The 23,530-nt window shown below is 41.4% G+C and overlaps 1 protein-coding gene across 3 annotated transcripts in view; it reads right to left on the bottom strand.

The window, feature by feature from the left end:
- MKLN1 (muskelin 1) overlaps positions 1 to 23,530 on the bottom strand; it is a 187,118-nt gene that overhangs the window by 114,104 nt on the left and 49,484 nt on the right. For 2 of the 3 annotated variants that reach the window (XM_038377144.2, XM_038377231.2), the window contains 3 exons: positions 23,186 to 23,274; positions 7,788 to 7,897; positions 386 to 578 (listed from right to left, as the gene is read on the bottom strand). In XM_038377144.2, the coding sequence (XP_038233072.1) occupies positions 386 to 578; positions 7,788 to 7,897; positions 23,186 to 23,274 (392 nt within the window). Of the gene's footprint in view, positions 1 to 385; positions 582 to 7,787; positions 7,898 to 23,185; positions 23,275 to 23,530 lie in introns of those variants that run through there. The other variant, XM_038377585.2, reaches the window with a different exon arrangement.

Raw genomic sequence — 23,530 nt, 5'->3', positions numbered from 1 at the left:
CCTCCTTTCCCCCCCCTGCTGTTGGTGATGGCTTATCTTAAGTGATCACACTCCTTACAGTACTTGTGGCACCTTAGAGACTAACAAATTTATTAGAGCATAAGCTTTCGTGAGCTACAGCTCACTTCATCGGATGCATTTGGTGGAAAAAAAAAAGCATTTCCACCAAATGCATCCGATGAAGTGAGCTGTAGCTCACGAAAGCTTATGCTCTAATAAATTTGTTAGTCTCTAAAGGTGCCACAAGTCCTCCTTTTCTTTTTGCGAATACAGACTAACACGGCTGCTACTCTGAATACAGCTGTGTATATTTTAATGTACATTATGGAAAGAGTTTATACATCAATAGGCTTTCCAGCCAAGATGCTGCTTTGGATTCACTTACCATTTACAGCTTTTTCTATCAATTCTTCACAAGCATCAAAGTCTCCTTTCAGCACTAGTTTGTCATGCAGATCTGTCAGCATTGGGTGCTCTAGCGCAATCTTGGTTTTCTTCTGCAGTGATTCAAAAGCCTCAGTGTAGTTGTGTTGGCGAAAATGCTTTAGACATAGACGAATGGCTTCCTGTTCACGGTACTACTGGAACACAAGAAAACCTATGAGAAGGGTAGATTTCCCTGGCTGGCACAAGCAGGAATTTCTCACAAATTTGTTGGGATGACAGGGAAGTGGAAGCTCTCATACATGTTGCATATGTTAACTGTTCATAGCCTACAAAGCTACACTAAACGTAATCCACTTTCAATGGCATCTGCCTCCCAATGAGGAGACAAAATGTTGTGCTATTTCTTTCTTTAAGATGATTTAATTTTTTGATACAGTTACAAGATATGATTGCACACTTCACCACAAGACCAAATCTTTAAAATCACTGCCATTCCTTTTCTATCTCTTTGGTCTTGCTGCTACTGAATTCTACATGAAAATGGAGAAAAGTGGAAAAAAACCCTTCACTCCCAAAGTTATGTAAGCATCAAATTAACAAAATACTTTAAAACAGTAAATAGGTCACAGCTTCTCTAAGTGAAAAAGCATAAGGAAAGAGTATTAAACAGGAATATATATTATATACACACACAATGACCATTAATCACCATTATTTGAAAACAGACAGAAAGCATGAAAACCCATAGCCTCAAAAGCTGTCTTGCATAACTGTATTTGGAAAAAACTGATGTACATGTCAATACTAGCACTGCAGGCTATTCCCTCACACCAACTCCTCATCTCATCCCCCAGTATATCAATGCTGACCACCTGCCATCCAGGAGTGCAGGATTTTGACAATAACTCACTGGATCTCCTCCAGGCCTTACAGTACCCAAAACTCAAAAGACAGCATGCAGCATCTCAAAAAGCTACCATTTTAGTTGTCAGAGAGAGGGAAGATACATCATTAGGGCTGTCAAGTGATTAAAAAAAAAAAGAATTGCGATTAATCGCACTGTTAAACAATAGAATACAACTTATATAAAACATTAATGCTTTCCACATTTTAAATATATTGATTACAATTACAACAGAGAATACAAAATGTACATTACTCATTTTATATTATAAGTATGTGCACTGTAAAAATAAAAAAAATAGTATTTTCAATTCACTTAAGTACTATAGTGCAATCTCTATCATGAAAGTTGAACTTACAAAAGTAGAATTATGTACAAAACTGCATTCAGAAATAAAACAAATGTAAAACTTTAGAGCTTACAAGTCCATTCAGTCCTACTTCTTGTTTAGACAACTGCTCAAACAAGTTTGCTTACATTTGCAGAAGATAATGCTGCCTGCTTCTTGTTTACAATGTTACCTGAACATAACAGGCGTTTGCATGGCAATGTTGTAGCTGGAATCGCAAGATATTTAAATGCCAGATGCGCTAAAGATTCGTATGTCCCTTCATGCTTCAACCACCGTTCCAGGAGACATGCGTCCATGCTGACGACGGGTTCTGCTCAATAAGAATTCAAAGCAGTGCAGACTGACATGTTCATTTTCATTATCTGAGTCACATTCCACCAGCAGAAGGTTGATTTTCTTTTTTGGTGCTTTGGGTTCTGTAGTTTCTGCATCAGAGTGTAGCTCTTAAGAATCCTGAAAGCATGCTCTACACCTTGTCCCTCTCAGGTTTTGGAAGGCACTTCCGATTCTTGGATCAAGTGCTGTAGCTATCTTTAGAAATCTCACATTGGTACCTTCTTTGCATTTCGTCAAGTTTGCGGAGAATGTATTCTTAAAACGAACAACATGCTGGGTCATCATCAGAGACTGCTATGACATGAAACGTATGGCAGAATGCAGGTAAAACAGATCAGGAGACATACAATTCTCCTCCAAGGAGTTCAGCCACAAATTTAAACTAACTTAAAAAAAAAGTTAAACAAGCATCATCCGCATGGAAGTATGTCCTCTGGAATGGTGGCCAAAGCATGAAGGGGCATATGAATGTTTAGCATATCTGGCATATAAATACCTTGTAATGTTGGCTACAAAAAGTGCCAAGCAAACATCTGTTCTCACTTTCAGGTGACACTGTAAATAAAAAGCGGGCAGTATTATCTCCCATAAACGTAAACAAACTTTGTTTCCTCTTAGCAATTGGCTGAACAAGAAGAACTGAGTGGACTTGTAGGCTCTGAAGTTTTATATTGTTGTGTTTTTGAGTGCAGTTATGTAACAACGTAACTTACAAATGTAGATTTGTTGCTTTCATGCATCCAATGACGTGAGCTGTAGCTCACGAAAGCTTATGCTCAAATAAATTTGTTAGTCTCTAAGGTGCCACAAGTACTCCTTTTCTTTTATGATAGAAAGATTGTGCTACGGTACTTGTATGAGGATGAATTGAAAAATACTATTTCTTTTATCATTTTTACAGTGCAAATATTTGTAATAAAAATATAAAGTGAGCACTGTACCATTTGTATTCTGTATTGTTACTGAAATCAATATATGTGAAAATGTAGAAAACATCCAAAATATTTAATTAATTTTAATTGGTATTCTATTGTTTAACATTGTGATTAAAACGGCAATTAATCACGATTAATTTTTTTAGTTAATCACATGAGTTAATTGCGATCAATCAACAGCCCTAATCATCATCGGCTTTAAATATGCCAATAGCAATAATTAGATGGAAGGAATTTAGGGTGACATTTTCCAAAGTGTGTAAGCAATTTAGCACACCCACTTTCAATAGAACTTGTGCTCCCATATCTCCTTAATGAGATTACAAGTTTGGTTGCAAGGCATCTGACTAAGTACCACATGAAATTTTGATTTAAAAAAATAGAATACAAAATTAACATGGCACACATGAAGTGGATTAAAAGATGGCTAATTAATAGGTCTCAAAATGTAACTGTAAATGAGGAATCAAAAAACAGGTGCGTTTCTAGTGGGACCCTGTTGGGATCAGTTCTTGTCCCTACACTATTTAACACAACCTGGAAGAAAAGAAAATCAGAGAAAGTTTGCAGATGACACAAAAATTGGGGAAGAGTAAATAGTGAAGAGAACAGATCTCTGATAAAGAGCAATATGGCTCATTTAGTAAGCAGGGCACAAGCAAACAATGTACGTTTCAATATAGCTAAATGTAAAAGTATACATCTAGGAACAAGAACATATGCCATACTTACAAGATGGGGGATTCTATCCTGGGAAGCAGTGACTCTTGAAAGATTTGAGAATTGTGGTGGATAATCAGCTGAACATGAGCTCATAGTGTGATGCTGTGACTAAAGACCTAATGAAATCCTTGGATGCATAAACAGGGGGATCTCAAGTAGGAGTAGAGAGGTGAGCTCTGTATTTGGCAATGGTGCAACTACTGCTGGAATACTGTGTCCAGTTTTAGTGCTCACATTTCAAGAAGGATGTTGATAAATCAGAAGATTTAGAGAAGATCCATTAAAATGATTAAGGGACTGGAGAACATGCTTTACAGTGAGACTTAAGGGGAACAGTCTATCTTAAAGAGAAGGGTAAGTAGTTATTTAATCACAATCTATATGTGCCTTTATGGTGAACAAATTTAATAACAGGCTCTTCAATCAAGCAGAGAAAAGTGTAACATGAGCCAATGGCTAGAAGCTGAAATTAGACCAATTCAGATTATAAATAAGATGTGATTTTTTTTATTTTAAAAACTTGGTGATTAACTATTGAAACAATTTACCACGGGTCACAGTGGGCACTCCATCACTGGATGTATTTATTTTTAAATCCAACTTAAATTACAGGTATGCTTTTGTTCAAAAAGTAATTTTGGTGAAGTCCTATGGCCTGAGCTACACAGGTCAGACTAGATGATCACAATTGTTCCTTCTTACCTTGAAAGCCATGAATAAATCACATAGGCACTTTTGAAATATAGCTGAATGCAAGAAAAAAAAACATAGAACATTAGGGTTGGAAGAGACCTCAGGAGGTCATCTAGTCCAACCCCGACCTCAAAGCAGGCCCAACCCCAACTAAACCATCATCAATTTCAAAACCTGAAGGATGGAGATTCCACCACTTCCCTATGTAACCCATTTCAATGTTTCACCACCCTCCTAGTGAAACATTTTTTCCTAATATCCAATCTAGACCTCCCCCACTGAACTTGAGACCATTGTTCCTTGTTCTGTCATCTGCCACCACTGAGAACAGCTGAGCTCCATCCTCTTTGGAACCCCCCTTCAGGTAGTTGAAGGCTGCTATCAAATCCCCCCCTCACTTCTCTCTTCTGCAGACTAAATAACCCCAGTTCCCTCAGCCTCTCCTCCTAAGTCATGTGCCCCAGACCCCTAATCATTTTTGTTGCCCTCTGTTGGACTCTCTCCAGTTTGTCCACATCCTTTCTGTAGTGGGGGGCCCAAAACTGGGTGCAATACTCCAGATGTGGCTTCATCAGCGCCGAACAGATGGGAAATAATCACTTCCCTCGATCTGCTGGCAATATGCCGTTAGCCTTCTTGGCAACAAGGGCACACTGTTGACTCATCCAGCTTCTCGTCCACTGTAATCCCCAGGGCCTTTTCTGCAGAACTGCTGCTTAGCCAGTTGGTCCCCAGCTTGTAGCAGAGCATGCAATTCTTCCATCCTAAGTGCAGGACTCTGCACCTGTCCTTGTTGAACCTCATAAGATTTATTTTAGCCTCCAATTTTAGTCTCCAAATCCTCCAATTTGTCTAGTTCACTCTGGACACTATTCCTAACCTCCAGCATATCTACCTCTCCCCCCAGCTTAGTGTCATTCACAAACTTGCTCAGGGTGCAATCCATCCCATCATCCAGATTATTAATGAAGATGTTGAACAAAACCAGTGCCAGAACAGACCCCTGGGGCACTCTGCTTGATACCAACTAGACATCGACCCGCTGATCACTATCCATTGAGCCCAAAGACCTAGCCAGTTTTCTATACACCATATAGACCATTCATCCAATTCATTCTTTTTGAACTTGCTGACAAGAACACTGTGGGAGACCATATCAAAGCTTTGCTAAAGTTGAGATATATCACGTCCACGGCTATCCACAGAGCCATTTATCTCATCATAGAAGGCAATCAGGTTGGTCAGGCATGACTTGCCCTTGGTGAATCCATGTTGACCCTTCCTGATCACCTTCCTCTCCTCCGAGTGCTATATGTACACACACACCATATAACAAAGCATCTTGGTTTCTAAGAGTTAAAGTTAGAACTTTTTTAAAGTGTTCACTTGTACATCAGTAAAATCTAGCTAGTTTTAAGGTGAAACCAATATAGAAAAGTCCTAAATTACTCAAGTGATGGAAGTATAAAAAAAGCAGACTGGAGCACATTCAACTCCCTAGTTTAGTCATAAGGCCAGATTCAACCCTCGTGTAACTCCACTGAGGGCATTAATACATTTGATGTATTTAGTCCATAAAGTCTGAAATTAATGTTGGATGCTAATTTTGACTGTCAATAGTTACAGTGAAATGCCCCTATGAGCATAAATAGTTAGTTATTTTAAAACACCAAGCAGAGGTCCAGCACGGCTTTTATTGGGAAAAGCTATGAATACATTACACACTTTATATATTTCATTGTCTCCCACCCTTCATATGTTGCTCATCTTAGACTGTAAGAACTTTTATACACAGACAGTGAGCACATCTTCACTGGTACAGCTTCTAGTACAACAGGGCCCCATTCCTGGTTGGGGCTTTTGGGTACTATTATCAAGACCCTATTTAACTTGCAGTATTTGCGGAAATTGTAGATTCTGCAATATTAAGCTTCCATCGCAATGTTGTCAGTGGGGGCCCTCACTCTCAGCCCTGGACGGCCAACAGCGGAAACCTGCAGAAAAGGAATAATGGACTTTATTACTGCAAATAAGAAAGTCCACTATTACTTTTCTGCAATTTTCTATGGCTTGTCTGCAACTCAGCTGCACTTTTTTTTTTTGGACAATCATCCCACAATTCAAGTAGCACCTTAATCATGATATAAATGCTCAAGATTTATTTTTACACAATTGTCAAGGTTCAAGTAGATGACCCAGAGTATTGCTGTAGACTGGGTTTTAATAAACTTCTCATAATTTACAGAGCAGGACAGGAAGGCAAAAAAAAGAAATCATGTTAAACAGTCCACTGCAGCTAACCTTAAAGTTTAAGTAATATCAGAAGAGTTCTATTATTCACTAGAAAATGCAGGAATAAGAACAGAAAGTATAGTCAAGCAAAAGCAATCTAGAAAAATGCTCTGATGTTGATGAGTGTGGTTAATTGAACTAGGAATTGTGGGGAGGAGTTTCACTTTTTTTTTTTTTTTTAAATAAAACTTCATTTAGAGTCCATAAAAGCAACAGGGTATGAGGCTGACCTATCAAAGTAAAGTATTATGAAGATGTAATGGCAACACTGAGAATTCAAGAACCTAGTGACAGGAAGAATGACAGATGAAAGGGGAGGTGAAAAATTGCATGGATTACTTTTTGGATTGACCATTATCAACCATTATTGTTTCGGAAAAGAAAGACTGTGTGCACAAGTGCATGCACACGCACATACTTTGTTGATGTTTTCTATATAAACTGCTCTCTTGTACACAACTATCACATCTCATCGTACTGACCAAAGACAAAAGTGTGTATGAAAACCATGTACATCTACATACACGCACTTGTCTTGGTCAGTATGACAAGATTTGAAATTACTCTATAATAGAGCACTTTACCTGGAAATGTAAGTTGAAAATCACCACCAAGATCTTTATATGTTTAAGCTTGAGTGTTTTGTCCTGGAACAATGACTTTTACTACGGTTTGTGTTATAGCAGTGTCCTAGAACAGCTCACGTAGTCCCCTCTCCCACTGCACTGAAGCCTATGCCTACAATTTTACTGGTATGTGTAAAGCCAGGAAAACCAACTAGTCCACCTACTTCAAGCAACCAAGTGTTCAAGTTTATACAAGACCCTTTAAAGAAAGAGGATAGGATAAACAAGTTACTGGAAGAGGGTGTAAGGCAAAAAAGATCACAGTTTAACAAATCTCCCTCAGAAACTCAAGAGGCTCATTGGCACACAATCCATCATACAAATTTAAAGCACAGGATAGTTTCAAAAAGTCTGAAATCAAGCTTCCGCACTTGCCTTTAAAAATAAAGGAACAAACAAACAAATAAAAATAATAATGCTTTTTTAAACAGTTGATACCTGTGGAACAGAACAGAAATAGTGCAATTCCACAAGAGTAAATTTTACAGTGTTTTGAGATTACACCACTCTCAAAACAGTCATTTAAAATGCAGGCCTACCTTGCTGTACCAGTTGAGGCAGGGTTGGACCACATCTGGATCATCAATGCCATTAAGTTCAACATACCAGATACTAAAATTGAAGCTGGGCCCCCATGATAACAGTGGAACTGGAGGGGGGAGAGGGTGGGGAAAAAAAGAAAGGTACATAAATGTCAAATACTTGTAGGTTTGATCAATAATCTAACACTATTCAAAATAATGCATTTTTAAGCTCAAAGAGAATAATGATTTAACAAGAATAAAATTCTCTTCCTTTACACACACATTTTTGGTTATTGATTTTCTGTAATGTTAGAAAAATTACCAGCCATACATCATATTAATCTGTGGCTCAAAACAGCTTGCAGTGGAAAAAAGATGAAGACAGCAGCTCTTTACAGACTAGACGCTTGCACACTGGTAGACAAAAGTAGGGTCAAAATGCTGGAATCTGAATACAATAGCTCAAATGGCCAATGGGTTTTGACTGAGGGCAGTACGTGATACTTAAAGTTATGTGGTTTATTTCATTTTTACCAGTAGTAGAACCACCACCCCCTGGTTAAGAAAGAGGATATCAAGTTTGGTTATTTTTTACTTTACATGATTGGCAACATCCTCTTGGAAGCTTGGGGGCAGGGGTGCTTTTTCCAGGTTCACAACTTTCATCCATACAATATTTCTATCTAATTGCATTTGAAACCAATTTGGCTTTCTGGTAGTTTTAATTTCACAATTGTGTACCTCCCCCCCTAAAACTCTCCCCATCAAATACTATTATTCTCTCCCACCCCATTTCGAACATCAAGGACATCAGGTTAGCTGGCAGCCTGCTCAGGGCTCCTCTTATGCCCTCACTCCAAGTTTGGGCAAACACACTGTAGTGACATAACTTCACTGCATTTGGCTTTTCCCTCAGCAGCAGGCAGCACTAGTAAGAACTACCACCACAGCAGGTCTATACCATGACATACTCCTGGGGGAATTCTGTGCCACTGTGCAATGCAGAATTTGTGCAGAGTTCCAGGTTTCCCCTGCAGAATGGGGGCTGCAGAGCTGCTGAGCACTACTAAGGAACACTAGACTCTGTAGAGCCCAGCTTGCAGTGAGCAAACTGCTCAGCCCGGTAGGAATGGAGGCTCTGCATGCTCTGGCTACCCGGCTTGATCCTCCTATTCCCAGGGACAGGAGAGGATCTGGGAGACCCAGCTCGGGCAAAGGGCGAGGAAGGGCAGAGTTGCACCACATGACATACCCCAGTGGGACAGTAAAGATGATGCAGGGAATAAAGGCTCTGGCGATGCAGGTGTCTGGCCAAGAGCGTGCCCCACAACTGGGCTCTGGGGGGATGGAAGGGTGCAGGTTTCTGGGCTGGAGGGTGCCAGGTGGCTGGGCTCTGGGGATAGGGGAATGCAGAATCCTGCATTCTGCCCAGCAGAATCCTGTCTGGGCTCTGGGGGTGCCACACAACCCCCTCCAAAAACCCGGAACTGGGTTGTCATAGGGGTTTCTTTAACTCTACTCCTGGGGGAATCTTTTTTACCTGTATTGTTGACATACTTGTTGCAATGTATTTTGAAATAAATCACCAAAATAATTGAATAGAGTGTATATAGTGTTATTTTGACATAAAATATGAATTTTAAAATATTCTGCGCAGAATTTTTAATTTTTTGTTGCAGAATTCCCCCAAGAGTACACTGTGTTCAAGCCCACAGCAGCAGAGAGCTGCTAATGAAGGTTAAGGAATAAATAGTACATGCATTTAGAAAATGTGAAGCACTACACGAACAATTACGGAACATGGAGAATGCTCTCCTTAATTTTCGAGGTACAATAAGATAGCTTTGGGGCCTAAACTATTTGACACTATCCCTTTAAAAGTGGAAAGAGCTATTAAAATGTTGCACTTTAAGGAAAAATGACGTTTTCTCTTAGGAAGAGCAAAGAATGCCAAAATCCAGTGCAAAATTTGAACAGCAGGTCTGTAGGCAGACCTAATATGAATAAAGTGTAATACTGTAGATCTATAGCATTTAGCTAAGTTAACTATACAACACAAGCCAAGACAGAGGACTCTATACTGAAGTTGCAGCATAGATCTGAAACTATGGAGAGATACAGGAGGTACAGAAACTCCATCCCAACTGATCATACTAGTGAGTAAAGGAATCTAATCAGTTTTATGCAGCGATGAGCTGTCAAAATCTTAATTGGTTCCCTGCCCCCCAGGACTCGTGCCCCATCCAACCCCCCCACGTTACTTGATGCCCCCCCAGGTGCCCTGCCCCATCCACCTCCCTCCCCTGTCCCCTGACTGCCCCCAGAACCAGGCAGGAGGGTCTCGTAGGCCACCATAGTGGGTGCCCACCCCACCCCGCCCCGCCCCTAAGAGCCAGAGGGACCTGCCGGGGGGGGCGAGGTGGGGAGTCCCGGAGCTGCTTACCTGGGGCAGCTCCGAGGAAGCATCTGGCAGGTCCCACTGGCTCCTAGGGGCAGGGGAACATAGTTGGGGGAGAGCAGGGGGAGCGGCCGCTCCCCCACTGATCACATCAAAAGTGGCACCTTGGGCGCCGACTCCCTGGGTGCTCCGGGGATGGATCACCCACGGGGAAAATTTGGTGGGTGCAGAGCACTCACCAACAGCTCCCCACCCCACGCCCGGCCCCAGCTCCTCACCTCACCTCTGCTCCACCTCCTCCCCTGAATGCGCCGCCCTGCTCTGCTTCTCCGCCCCCCGCCCCCTGCGAATCAGCTGTTTGGCAGGAAGCCAGGAAGGGCTGAGAAGCAGGCAGCGGCTTCCTGCTCAAGCCGAGGATGACAGAGGTGAGCTGGGGCGGGGAGCGGTTCCCCTGCACTGCCCTCCCCCCCCCCGTTACCTGCTGTGGCACAGCCAGCCCTCCTCGGGCCCTCCCGCCCCAGCTCACCTCCGCCTCTCTGGGCCTGCAGGGGAAACTGCAGCCTGCTTCTCAGCCCGCCCCGGCTTCCTGCGTAAACAGCTGACTCGTGGGAAGCCTCGGGGGGAGGGAGAAGCAGAGCAGCGCAGCATGTTCAGGGACGGAGGTGGAGTGGAGATGAGCTGGGGCTGGGGAGGGGAGCTGCTGGTGGATGCTCTGCACCCACCAAATTTTTCCCTTGGGTGCTCCAGGGCTGGAGCACCCATGGAGTTGGCGCCTAAGGTGCCACTTTTGGCCAGTTAAATTTAGAAGCCCTTTTAGAACCAGTTGTTCCGCGATCGACAACCGGTTCTAAAAGGGCTTCTAAATTTAACAACCGGTTCTAGTGAACTGGTGCGAACTGGCTCCAGCTCACCACAGGTTTCATGTACACAGTTACCATTAGGGTGACCAGATGTCCCGATTTTATAGGGATAGTCCTGATTTTTGGGTCTTTTTCTTATAGAGGCTCTTATTACCCCCAACCCCCATCCAGATTTTTCACATTTACTGTCTGGTCACCCTAGTTACAATCCTGATATCCTCTGACCGCTTGTGTTAATTAAAAAAGCGTTTGTTATTGCACTCTTAAGAAAGGAATATTAACACTTGTGTCCTAGCCGAATTCTCATTGATAGATATTTAGTTGTGCAATTGTAACAATCTGTAGTTTAAACTGAGACTTCACTTCCTCTCCTAAATAGCTTCGTTTTTAAAAAGCGCTTTTTGATAGATACACAAGCTCCATACAGGAAGCCAAACCTACATAATGTACTATGTTTAGAGCTTGCTGGGAATTTTCTGTCCAAAATCATTGACTGAAAATGTATTTTCTGGAAATTTCAGATTGACTTGTTTCAGTTTTTCCCAGAGAAAAACTGAAACAAGGTGTTGAAATGCCAAAATTAAATACAAGTAAAAATAATTTTGGTTTGCTTAACTGCATCTTTCTATACTGCCACATTGCATCACGGAAGCTGTAATTCAGATGCCTCGTGCCCCTAGTCTCCCTATGAAGCAGGCTCCCTGGCCAGACTATATCACATGATGCAACATGATCTCCCCTGACCACAGTGTGTGGTGTATCACGGAAGCCGTAGTCTGGCAAGGAGTCCAGTCCATAGGAGAAAGAGGGCATCAGGTACCTGCTCTAGAACTCCTATGAGGCAATGCAAAACTATAAAAATAGTTTCCCTAATGTTGAACTGACTCAAAAAGTGATACATTTTGGGTCAGTTAAATAAACTGACGTTAAACATTCCAATTCAGGAATATCAAAATGTTTTGTTTCAATTTAAAATTTCAAAATCAAAACACTGCCATTTCCAAATCAAGATTTTTCAGAATGTTTTAGTCCACAAAAAAAATTTAACGTTTTGTCCCAATTCAGGAGGTGGGGGGGGGGGAAGAGGGGGATCACATTGTAAATCAAAATAAAAGTCAATCCTTTCCAAAGAAACACCAGATCCAAAGTACCTGATACTACAGTAAATAGCTCTCTCAAAAACAAATATCACTGTATGAAACGGAGCAACTACCAAACAAAGGAGAGGGATGAAAGTGATTGCAGGGAAAGGCAACCTCTCAAGCAGGAAAAAGGAAAAAAAAAAAATAAAAAAAAAATCTTGTCTTTGCCAAAATTAAAATACTACTTTCTGATTGCCTTTCAGGACATGATGAAAAATAATCTACGCTGCCCTACAGCTCAGACTTCTAAAGTGTGAATTGCAGTGTGCAGCAAAGTGCTGAGCAGTAACTCCCTTGTGTGGACACTGCAGGCACAAACTAAACAATTCCCAATTCACTTTAGGACCATGTTAATGTGAAGCAAGAATCTTTTTACTCACTCTCACAGCATCCAAATGGAGGAATTTAAGTGCAGTACTTCAGTATTCACACATCCCTCTCCACCCCCATAGTCCACACTCTGGGGCAGCAAAGATAAACCATGGGTTTGCTGGACTAAGGAAGTCCTGGCCCCATTCCAGACTGATCCTACAGAGAGCAGCAGACTTGTCTCAACTGATTGCCCAGCAGTTGAAGGCTCATTTAAGAATATTTATATCTGACAAGAAACAAATAGGTGCAGTGTGGAAAAAAAAAAAAAACAAAAACAGGATGCAAAGCAACTACTCAAATACGCAATGCCTAAATTTTATTATGTCCTTTCAGAACTTTCCAGATGAAAACTGTTACCCAAGATTCTACAAATGGCCATCAGAAGATTGTTACTTCAGAGGTTTCTAGGGGAGATCCAGAGGGTCCTCAGCAGGCTCTGATTTTTATTACACTCTCTCTTTCCCCATTCCTATTAGTCTCTTCACTGAAACCCTTGCTCTTCATGCAAAGTCTCAGACTCAATAGGACATTTTCTGAAACAAAAAAAAAAAAAAAAAAAAAAGGGGGCTACCTCCAGAGTCCACCTTTATGTCCCTCAACTGAATACGTCTAGTATCCAAATGCTTCTCCTAGTTATTGCAAAGGAGAAAATGGCTGCAACATTTGCATATGATGTTCAGGTGCTAATCTGTGACACCACTAGTACGGAAAGTGCTATAGAAAACCAAATTCTACAACACAAAGTTGAAGATTTTTTATACGTGCCTCCACTCATTGTTTGACTCTTCATTACCAAAGATGCCCTATTAAAAACTGGTTTCAGAGTGTAACTGCATAGATGCAGACTCCGTGGGTGCTCCAGGGCTGGAGCACCCACGGGGAAAAATTGGTGGCTGCTCTGCATCCACTGGCAGCTCCCCACCCCGCCACAGCTCACCTCTGCCTCCTCCCCTGAGAGCACCCACTTTTTCCCCCCTAGCTCTCAGCACTTGCGCTGTGAAACAGCTGTGGCAAGTTCTGGGGGCAGGGGGAAGAGGGGGAATGCAGCGTGCTCAGGGAAGAGTCAGGGCCGCGGCAGGGATTTAGGGAAGGGGTCTAATAGAGACGTGGAAAGGGTGAAATTGGGGCAGGGCCAGGGGGTGTGAGCTCCTACCAGCACCTGGGAAAGTTGGCACCTATAGGTAGCCATATTAGTCTGTATCAGCAAAAATAACGAAGAGTCCTTGTGGCACCTTAGAGGATAAATTTATTTGGGCGTAAGTTTTCGTGAGTGAAAAATACAGTAGGCAGGCATAAATATACAGCACATGAAAAGATGGGAGTTGCCTTACCAAGTGGAGGGTCAGTGCTAATGAGCCAATTCAATTAAGGTGGAAGTGGCCTATTCCCAACAGTTGACAAGAATGGGTGAATGCCAAGGGAGGGAAAGGTTTCAGAATAGCAGCCGTGTTCGTCTGTATTCGCAAAAAGAAAAGGAGTACTTGTGGCACCTTAGACTAAAATTTATTAGAGCATAAGCTTTCGTGAGCTACAGCTCATTTCATCGGATGCATTTGGTTTTCCACCAAATGCATCCAATGAAGTGAGCTGTAGCTCACTAAAACTTATGCTCTAATAAATTTGTTAGTCTCTAAGGGAGCGAAAAATCACTTTTGTAGTGCTAAGGAGGCCAATGTAATCAAGGTGGCCCATTTCAAAGAGTTAACAAGAAGGTGAGTATCAGCAGGGGGAAATTAGTTTTTGTAGTGACCCATCTATTCCCAGTTTTTATTCAGGCTTAATTTGATGGTGTCCAGTTTGCAAATTAATTCCAGTTCTGCAGTTTCTCAGAGTCTGTTTTTGAAGTTTTGTTGTTGAAGAATTGCCACTTAAGTTTGTTATTGAGTGTCCAGGGAGACTGAAGTATTCTCCTACTGGTTTTTGAATGTCATAATTCTTGATGTCTGATTTGTGTCCATTTATTCTTTTGCTGTTCTCCTCACCACACTGCATGGCTCTTAATCTTTCATTTGCCAAATGCTGTGCCTGCAGGATATGTATTACACCTGCAGGCTATGTATTACGTCCATTTTATTTTGAAAAATGGACATTCCCATAAAGAACAATTTTTCATGTCTTCCAAGCTTTTGCAATCAAGACTGTTGGGATGCCTTCCTCCATTCTTCACTAAACTTGCAAATAAAACCTGAAATCACTTCAGAGTACAGTCCTCCTCACCTCAATGTTCAGATACTTTGAAAGTTAAAAACCTCAAACAAAAATCCAGACTGAAGATATTACACAGTAGCTGCTCCCTAGTGCAGCACTAGAACCTGCCCCCTACTCAGTCTCCTATTCTGAGTGGGGCATACTACAGCAGTATCAAAGCTATACTTGTGACCCGATAACTTCTGGAATTTGTAACATGTCTGACATAAGCCTTCAGGTCATCTGTTCAAATTCATCAGTTTGGAAAGTGACCCACCATCTGATGGCTTTTCAGAGTTCCAAGAGAGTTACTCTCAGTTCAATTCCTAGTGGATAGGTGCCACATCACCAAGCCAGTATCTTTGTTGGGTATCACAGATGAGGCAAAAAGGATTGAACAGCAAAAGCCACCTCTAGATACGAGATGATTTTTTTGGGTCAGGACTGCTCCCCAGTGCAGGTGAAGTTAAGACAGCAGAAGCATAACTATATTTGTTATTTGAACAGAGGACTTTAGTAACCAGTCCTGTCAGTCAGCAACCACTACTAACATTCTTCTCTTGATTAGAAATGGATTTAATCCAAGAGCATACATAGCAATTTATCAAATTCTCTAACAGATTTGCATTTAAAAAAATTAAGGATTAATAAAAGTTTTATATGATAGTTCCTTCTCTACAAGAAAAACAAAGTGAAAACATTGTTCCCCACACTACAATTTTAGAGAGTCTATAAAACAAAATAAAAAGCACCAATAGCACTTAATAGCTTTTAGGTTGTCTATCCACTGCAGCCCCCAAAAGCATGGAAAGAAAGGAAAAACAAATAAGAGCCACGAAGACCTGAAAATGCTAGAACTGGTGTACCATTCAGCATCCTCTCTACTAAGCAAGTCAGACCATCAAGAACATTCCACTCCAAGCATCTTCCTCAGAACTAGTTACCTACCCAATTCCAAGTCCAATTCAAGGTGTTAGCTATCATTTGCTAAATAAGGGGCTGTGGCCCATTGATCTCAACAGTTGCCACTTGACCCTCACACTGAAACATGAGCTGATGGTTGGAAAGCTGTCAGAGCACAAGGTACATCTCACAGGACTGGAACAGAACTTCCCAGAGAGTTCCAACTGTAGCACTGGCTTCTAGTAAAGATTTAACAGCCCAGGTTTAATACCTGACTCGGGGGGGGGGGGGGGGGAGAAAAAGAAAAAGACTTCTCCTTACACAGGCATTTTAATTGAATAGCAGGTTTCCCACCTCACCCCACATTACTTGGAGTCATACTCTGAGGCCATGAAATGGAGGATGAGGTTGGACAGCTAAAATCCCATTTAGGGATAATACTTATCATTTATGTACATGCCCAGCTATTACAGTGACAGGTACTTCAGAAATGTGAACCATAAATACCACAAGGATGCAAGACCACCAACAGTTCAATAGCTCTCATTAAACATTCAACAAGGTCTTACATTTGTTCACAAACAAAAACAGAAAACAGATGAGCAGTGGTGTTTTTACTATCAGAGTTCCATCATGCAGGATCATTCTATTTCAGAAGAATTTAAAAACCAATTAGCATTAAAACAGAATTTATATCACATATGGGAAGGATGATAGACACCTTGCAGGGGCTACAAAGCCCAAGAAAATTTAATTAGATATTTTAAAGTTACTCCAAAAGATGAAAATGGAGAGACGGTGGAAAAAAAGTATGAAGTGAATGGCAGGATAACCTGTTCTTTAACCCTAATACATAGGACATTTTAAGATTCCTTTTCCATCACTCTAAACATATCTCCTCAGTCTTGAATCTCTCCACTGGTTCCCACTCTCCTACATTAAGGGCAAGCTTCTCATTCACTTTCACACCTTTCTGCTCTCTCATTTATACAGCTCCTAGAGACGTGCACAGCATTTCAGACAAATAAAATGTCATATGGTTGGGGTAGCAAGCATTAAATCAGACATGACATAAGGAGAGACAAACGGTGGGATGCAGTTTGAAAGAGTGGTGAGATTCACACAAAATAAGGTCATGAGGGTAATTGTTTTTTTGTTATGTACTGAGCTAGTTTTCTTTTAAATTTATTTTATTCGTAATTTTGTGCAAGAGCAACAAAAGTAGCAGGCTTTGAGACGGGACCAGGAGGAGGTTAAATCCTATGCCCCATCTAAGTTCTTTTCCCAACAGTTCCCTTTGTCTCCTTCACCCACCCCAGACCACATATCTTTTTCTGTGTTGCCCTACAAGCCTGTAAAACCTTCCCAAGTATTTGAGAAGTAGCCCCTGTAAAAATGAAGTCCAAAGATTTGTTCTGCAAAGGTATTCTCACTGCAGTGGCCACACCCTATTAAGTGTATGTTCTGTACTGGATTATGCTGGGCACTCCCATCCCTTTGGGGTAGAGCTTTAGTCATCTTTGACTCATTCTAGCCACAGTAAAAAATTTCAGAACAGCTCTACCTAAAGAGTCTCAGCATATTTTGTTGGAAGTGCTACAGTAATCAGTACTGAACACGTAAACAATAGTTCAGACCAACTGAATTGCTGCTACACAGTAACAAAAAACTGGTGCAGAGCAGAAATCAATATACTTTTTGTAGTTGGAAGAGAGCCTGAGACATAAGCCCTTGTATTAGAGGCCTGGTACAAGGCAGGACCTGCTCACAGAATCTGGCAAGAACAGGGCTAATACTGCAAAAATACACATTCCCAAGAAGTGCTAAGTATAGAATACGCATGCAAAACACATCCCGATATCAAGGATGGTACAAAAACATTCCCCACAGATAACAGAAACACTGACCCCTCCTAAAAGATACGGTCAGGATGACAGTACGTAGCTTGTTTATATCAGGGTATAAAGATGCATCTCAGAGGGACTATCTTTGGCCAGCCTAGGGGGCAGTGGAAAATCCCACCATTGACTGAGCTCCCTCCACTTTCATGGGCATCCATGTTTCAATATCCTCATAGAGTCTGCCAGGTGCTATTACCCGTGCTTTGTCGACAATAAACCTGGCTGGATGCCTTCGCACCTTAACGAATCTTGTGGTCATTGGACGTTTCACTTGAGGTCTGCTGTGCCAATTGTCTGTGCAGAGCTGGTACAGCAAACAGGGAGAACACACATGCAGCCAAACATCTGACCACACTTTTAACAAGATCAAAAGCAGTGGAGATATTTAGGGCACTTACAAAACATACAGATATTTTAACTGGCACCAAGTTCTTTTGTTTTCATAAAATGATGCAAGAACAGGTCTACTGAGGGAGCATGTGATAGAGGATGGAAATAAAACCAACATCCAAAATAATTATGCCTGGGGAAATGTGAATGAAGTCTTAGTTCATCTATCTAAAACAATCTTAAATTATCTACAATTCCTAAGGCAACCTTAACTGTACCCTTGCAGGCCAACATTATGGTACTTGCCCACACAACATACACGTATATAGAAACATATGCTACAAGGTATAATTTAGATAACATTACAGTCACATTACAAAAGACTTACCAGAGAAGCAACAGTAAAGCAAGCATAGTTCCATTCCATTATAGCAAAGCTTATGGCACATGCGGACTGATTAACACAAGCAGTTATTTGGTATGTCAGACTCTCCTTTTGATAAGTATTCAGTATAACCACAAGTCACAAAATCCTCCCACACCCTCAGTAAAGAGCTTTCCCCAAGCAAAGCTTCCTGAAACTAGGGAAGATAGAAGAGCCAGAAATGAAAGTGTGAGATAAAACATGAATATATGAGCTTTCTATTGGTATAGGACATGTCCAAGTAAGCTGCTTCCCTCACCCACGCCCAGTCTTTCAATGAACAACCAGACAAATCAGATTATTATTATAAGGGTTAAACATGTCCCATTGCTCTGTCGCATGGCCTATGAAGTCTGAACAATGTCAAGTGGTCAGAATTACAACAATGAAGCTCAATCTAAAAGATTTTTTTTTTTTTAAGTTTTCTTATTCAAGGGGTCTGCTCCTTTCATGTTAGGAGCCATGTCTGAACACTTAAACAACATAAGGCATTTGGTTGGGTTCCCCCTGCCCCTTTTCCCCTACACTGTTTTCCTTCTGTTAACTCTGCAGAGCTCATTCAACTACAGGAATGGAAGTTTGAGTCTATCGTGGCATGATTATTAATAGAATTGTTAACCACAAATTCCAACCACAGAGCCAAATTATGTCTTCATTTATACCTGTGCAACCCCACTGATGACAATGGGTGACTTCGTTGAAGTCAGGATTTCACCCAGTAGGCTCATACAGGAGCAAATTTTGGCTTACAGAATCTTGATTATTGGTGATGTCACAAGGAACACAGCGTAGCATTCCTATCCCAAGTTGAATTATCATTGCTAGCAAGTAGGGAAAATTTTACTTGTAAATTGAGCAAATTTGATCTGTAACCATGAAAAATAATGGAATTTTACACCACTGTTTTCACAGTAATTTCATAGTAGAAACACTTTCATGTCACATTATTATATGAACAATGCTGCATAAAGCAAAATAGAAAGTATTTTAATAGGTTTCAGTCTAAAGGCCACATTAGGCTTTTGAAAACTACAGCTTTCCCAAGTGCTATGTAGACTTCCATCAATTTTCTGAAACCAAAATTTACTTTTGGGATGAATTTTTTATGCTTGCTGCATGCCCAGAAGAGAGGAATCAAGAAATTAAGGTACTAAAAAAAGGGGGCTTAGAATGTAGAGTCCATCTCAATCAATGTAGAAAGGTAACATGCAGATTCTGTGTGTGTAAGGATTCCATTTCAGCAAGAAACAGATGAAGGGCTTTGGCATTCAGAAGCATTATAAGCAAGGTTGTTCTCATGCTAAGACTTCTAGCTATACTTTTCCAGTCACTAGTGGTCCAGTAATTAACAGTCATGCACAAAAACGGATTCCTTTTTTCCTCTGATATATTCCATCCAAAGACAGACTAGACCTAACTCTACTTAGCTTTTGCCTATTGCATATGTTTACAAGTCCAGAACAGCATAGACCCATTCTTCTAAGTTATCCAGCCACTGTTTCTTCAGCAGTGACTTCTGACACCCCACAGTTCATTCACTCCCAAGTCCATGCACACATCTGTTATGTCATTGTTACATATCACTAAACTAGTGAAGAGTTGAAAAGCTGAGGATTGTTGTTGCAAAAAGTAAAATGTTACATTTTAATCACAGAGCAAAATACCATGCTCTTTAGAAAACACACTATCTGGTATCAAGGCAGATCTCAAAGCTCTTTGACTGGCATGTCCTACGCCTGGGGGAATTCTGCACCAAAACATTAAAAATTCTGCATCTTTTATCTGTCAAACCAAAAATATAATCATGCTGGTTTTGATTTTGGTAATTTCAAAATATCTGTCAGCAAAAAAAGATTCTGATAATTACCAGGCATGTTAGTACAGAACTTTGAGTAATTAATTTAAAATTACAATACGGAAGTGTATTTCCTGCACCCGTCAGAAGCAGTGCAAAGACTTGGGGGAGTGAAGGGTAATGGAGGAGCTGAGGGAGAGGAAAAGGAGCCTGGAGTGAACCTAGAAGTTTGTTGGGTGTAGGTGGCAGAAGTATGGAACAGGTGTTTTTGTTTTGTTTGGGGGGGGGGGGGGATTGTTAGGTAATTCAGAAGCCTCCTGCATGCAGACCCTTGCTGACGGCAAGCTCTGCCATTCAGTGAGGCACACCTGCCCCTCTTCCCCCACCCCCCATACCCATGTGTCCCTGCAGCTCTCCTCCCCTATCCCCATGTGGCCTTGCACCCCACCAGCTCCCATTCAGCCCCGGCTCAATGCTGTCACCCCTCCAGCTGATGAGCCCACACCCCAGTCTGTCCCCACCACTAGCCATTCTGAATCCTAGTCTGTGACCGCTCCCCCCCAGCAGTCCCATGTGCCCCACTCTGTCTGTCCTAACCTTGCGCTGCAGGCAGGGTGCGGTGATGGACTTCTACTCCTGGGGGAATCCTGCACCATTGTTTAGTCACAGAATTCGCCCGCCCCCACAAAAAATACACTTATGCCCAAGTGCTGCAATTCCACCTTTCGCCCACCATTGGCTATTCTGGTGGGCGAAAGGCAGAACTGCAGCTCTTCCTGGGCAAAATGTATTTTCTACAGGGGGGAAAAAATTCTGCAGGACACACAAATTCTGCGTGTGTACAGTGGTGCAGAATTCCCCCAGGAGTAATGTTCAAATCATCCTACACCTGATCTATGAAAAATGCTGGGAATAAATATTCACTTGTGGGCATTCCAAACCCCTCTCTCCGGTGCATGCATAAATTAATGAAGTGTACACATTCCACACAACTGTTAGATACTCATAACCTATCAAATCAGTTTCCTTCAACCACAGAAAAGCACACATTTGGAATTAGCTTACAATTATGTATGTCAACCGTGACTTTTTAAAACAGCCATTTGTAAATTTGAGCTCAAAAAAGCATCCGAACCATTTTCTGAATGGCAAAGTAGCACACATTTAATGCTCAGTCACTCAAAAAAACGACCCAAAAAGTTACTGGTGTTACTTTTTACACCTTGTATCACAACATATGAAAAATAATACCATAATATAATACTTATCCTGAGACAAAATAAAAAGGCCTCAGCATGTTTAAGGACAATAAAATTTTACTAATACATTCAAATATTCTATACTCAATGTAGCATTTGTGCTGCTTTACCTTGCTCTTCCATCACTAAGTATCTCAGAGCCAAATTTTGCAGATTATATGGCCAAGAAGATCATGGGGGGGGGGGGGGGGGAAGAGATAGTTAAAAAAAACACACTTGCACACTTATGGGAATTAGGGCTTCTGGTTATCATACAAATGACAGATTTAAATTCCTGGTCTTAAGTTCTCACTTCCCTGGGTGCTGGCACACACTGGAGAAAACATCTTCACAAAACTCTACAGCAGAGTTATGAGTGACATAAAGGGATTCCAAAAGGAGCCCCATTCAGTCAGTCTCAGCAAAGTCTGGGTGAGTGAGGTAAAATAAACCAGGACCTCAAGATTCTCAAGCTACGCAATTCATATACTGTGAAAGTTACATTAGTAAACCATCTCATTTCTCCACTTTTCTGCAAGTATGTCCTTGCTGTTTTCCTTTCAAAGAACAGCCACTACAGCAAAGCAAACAAGAACATAAGAACATCAGAGTGGCCAAAATGGGTCAGACCAAAGGTTCATCTAGCCCAGTATCCTGTCTTCCGACAGTGGCCAATGCTAGGTGCCTTAGAGGGAATTAACAGAACAGGTAATCATCACGTGATCCATACCCTGTTGCCCAGGCAAACAGAGGCTGGGGACACTATCCTTCCCCATCCTGGCTAATAGCCATTGATGGACCTATCCTCCATGAACTTATCTAGTTCTTGACCTGAGAGTATGTGTAATACCACAATACAAGACCGGCAGCAGAGCCACAGCTGGCCCCAGATCAGCCTTATTAGGCTCACAGGACTAACATTGCCATGTAAAACATTTGGGCTCAGGCTGGAACCCAGACTGAGACCCCACAATGGGGGGGGGGGGGGAGAAAGAGTCTCAGAGTCCTGACTCCAGCCCAAACATGTACTCTGCAATTTTATAGCCCCACAGCCCAAGCCCTGTGAGCCTGAGTCAACTGATCTGGGCTCTGAGACTCAGTGCTGTGAGTTTTTTTAATTACAGTGTAGACATACCCTGATGGACCAGACAGGTCAGCTAATCCATAAATTGGAATCTTTCACCTCTAGGTCACTCATTGAAATGCGGCAAAGAACAACAGTGACCAAGTGTTATTTTGCTTGGTGGCCCAGATGAAATGACTCGGTCCAATTCTCAGCGGACAAATGCTCACATTGCAAAAAACCACCAACGCAAGTGGCCTTAATTGGTAGACCAATGACTCAGTACGTCATGGGGACTGACCTGCCGCTTACCCCAGATATTGTCTCTTTAGTCAAGGTGGGTCTAGGTGGCATGGAAGGGGCAAGGGAAGCTTCTGTTCCTGCTAACCATGCTATATCTGTTTTGGGAATAGAAGAATTCAACTCTTCAACTTTGAAGGCCGTCAATGCTGAATTTTTTACCAGCAGTAAACTACTTGAAATTTTTTTTTAAAGCTCTGTACTGTAATTCATAGTAGGACAGTAAGCAGCTTCCCCAGCATTATTACTTGGCCACATGATCACATTTCTTTAAGTTTGTATTCTACTTTGCTTGCAGTGCATAGGATTTAAAATATTAAGCTATTACTCCTTGGCTACAAGGCTTCACTGTGTTTTAGTCTAACCAGTCTAAAAGATCATGAAATGGAACAGCTATTTTGAATATTTTGCCTGAATACAGCGTAGTCACAAGTGCCAAGACTGGCACAAGTATACGAAGAGATTATTTTCTACTCAGAATGCTGAAAAAATGCATTTACCTATCTTAATGAATCGACAAGGGAACATCTGTTCATCAATTTTATGCTTCAAGGTGAATGTTTCTTTGTTATAATCATTCTTTAAGCCACTGTGGAAAAAATAAATAAAGTTACTAAATCTTACCTTGTATTTTAGAACTAACTAGTAAATGCAACCTAGGTAATGGTTTTGTTTTACTACTGATTCATAAGTAATACAATCCAGACACTGGTCCAGCATGCATCAGCCACTTTACCTCCCAAGGAGGTAACATGTCTAGTGATTTGAGTAGGGAACTGGAGTCAGGAGACATGGATTCTGTTCCAGTCTATGCTGACTCAAAATGTAACTTTAGGCAAGTCACT

Source organism: Dermochelys coriacea, chromosome 1, assembly GCF_009764565.3.
Source record: "Dermochelys coriacea isolate rDerCor1 chromosome 1, rDerCor1.pri.v4, whole genome shotgun sequence".
NCBI classification, from domain to species: Eukaryota; Metazoa; Chordata; order Testudines; family Dermochelyidae; genus Dermochelys; species Dermochelys coriacea.
This window is presented reverse-complemented; position numbering and strand designations above follow the sequence as displayed.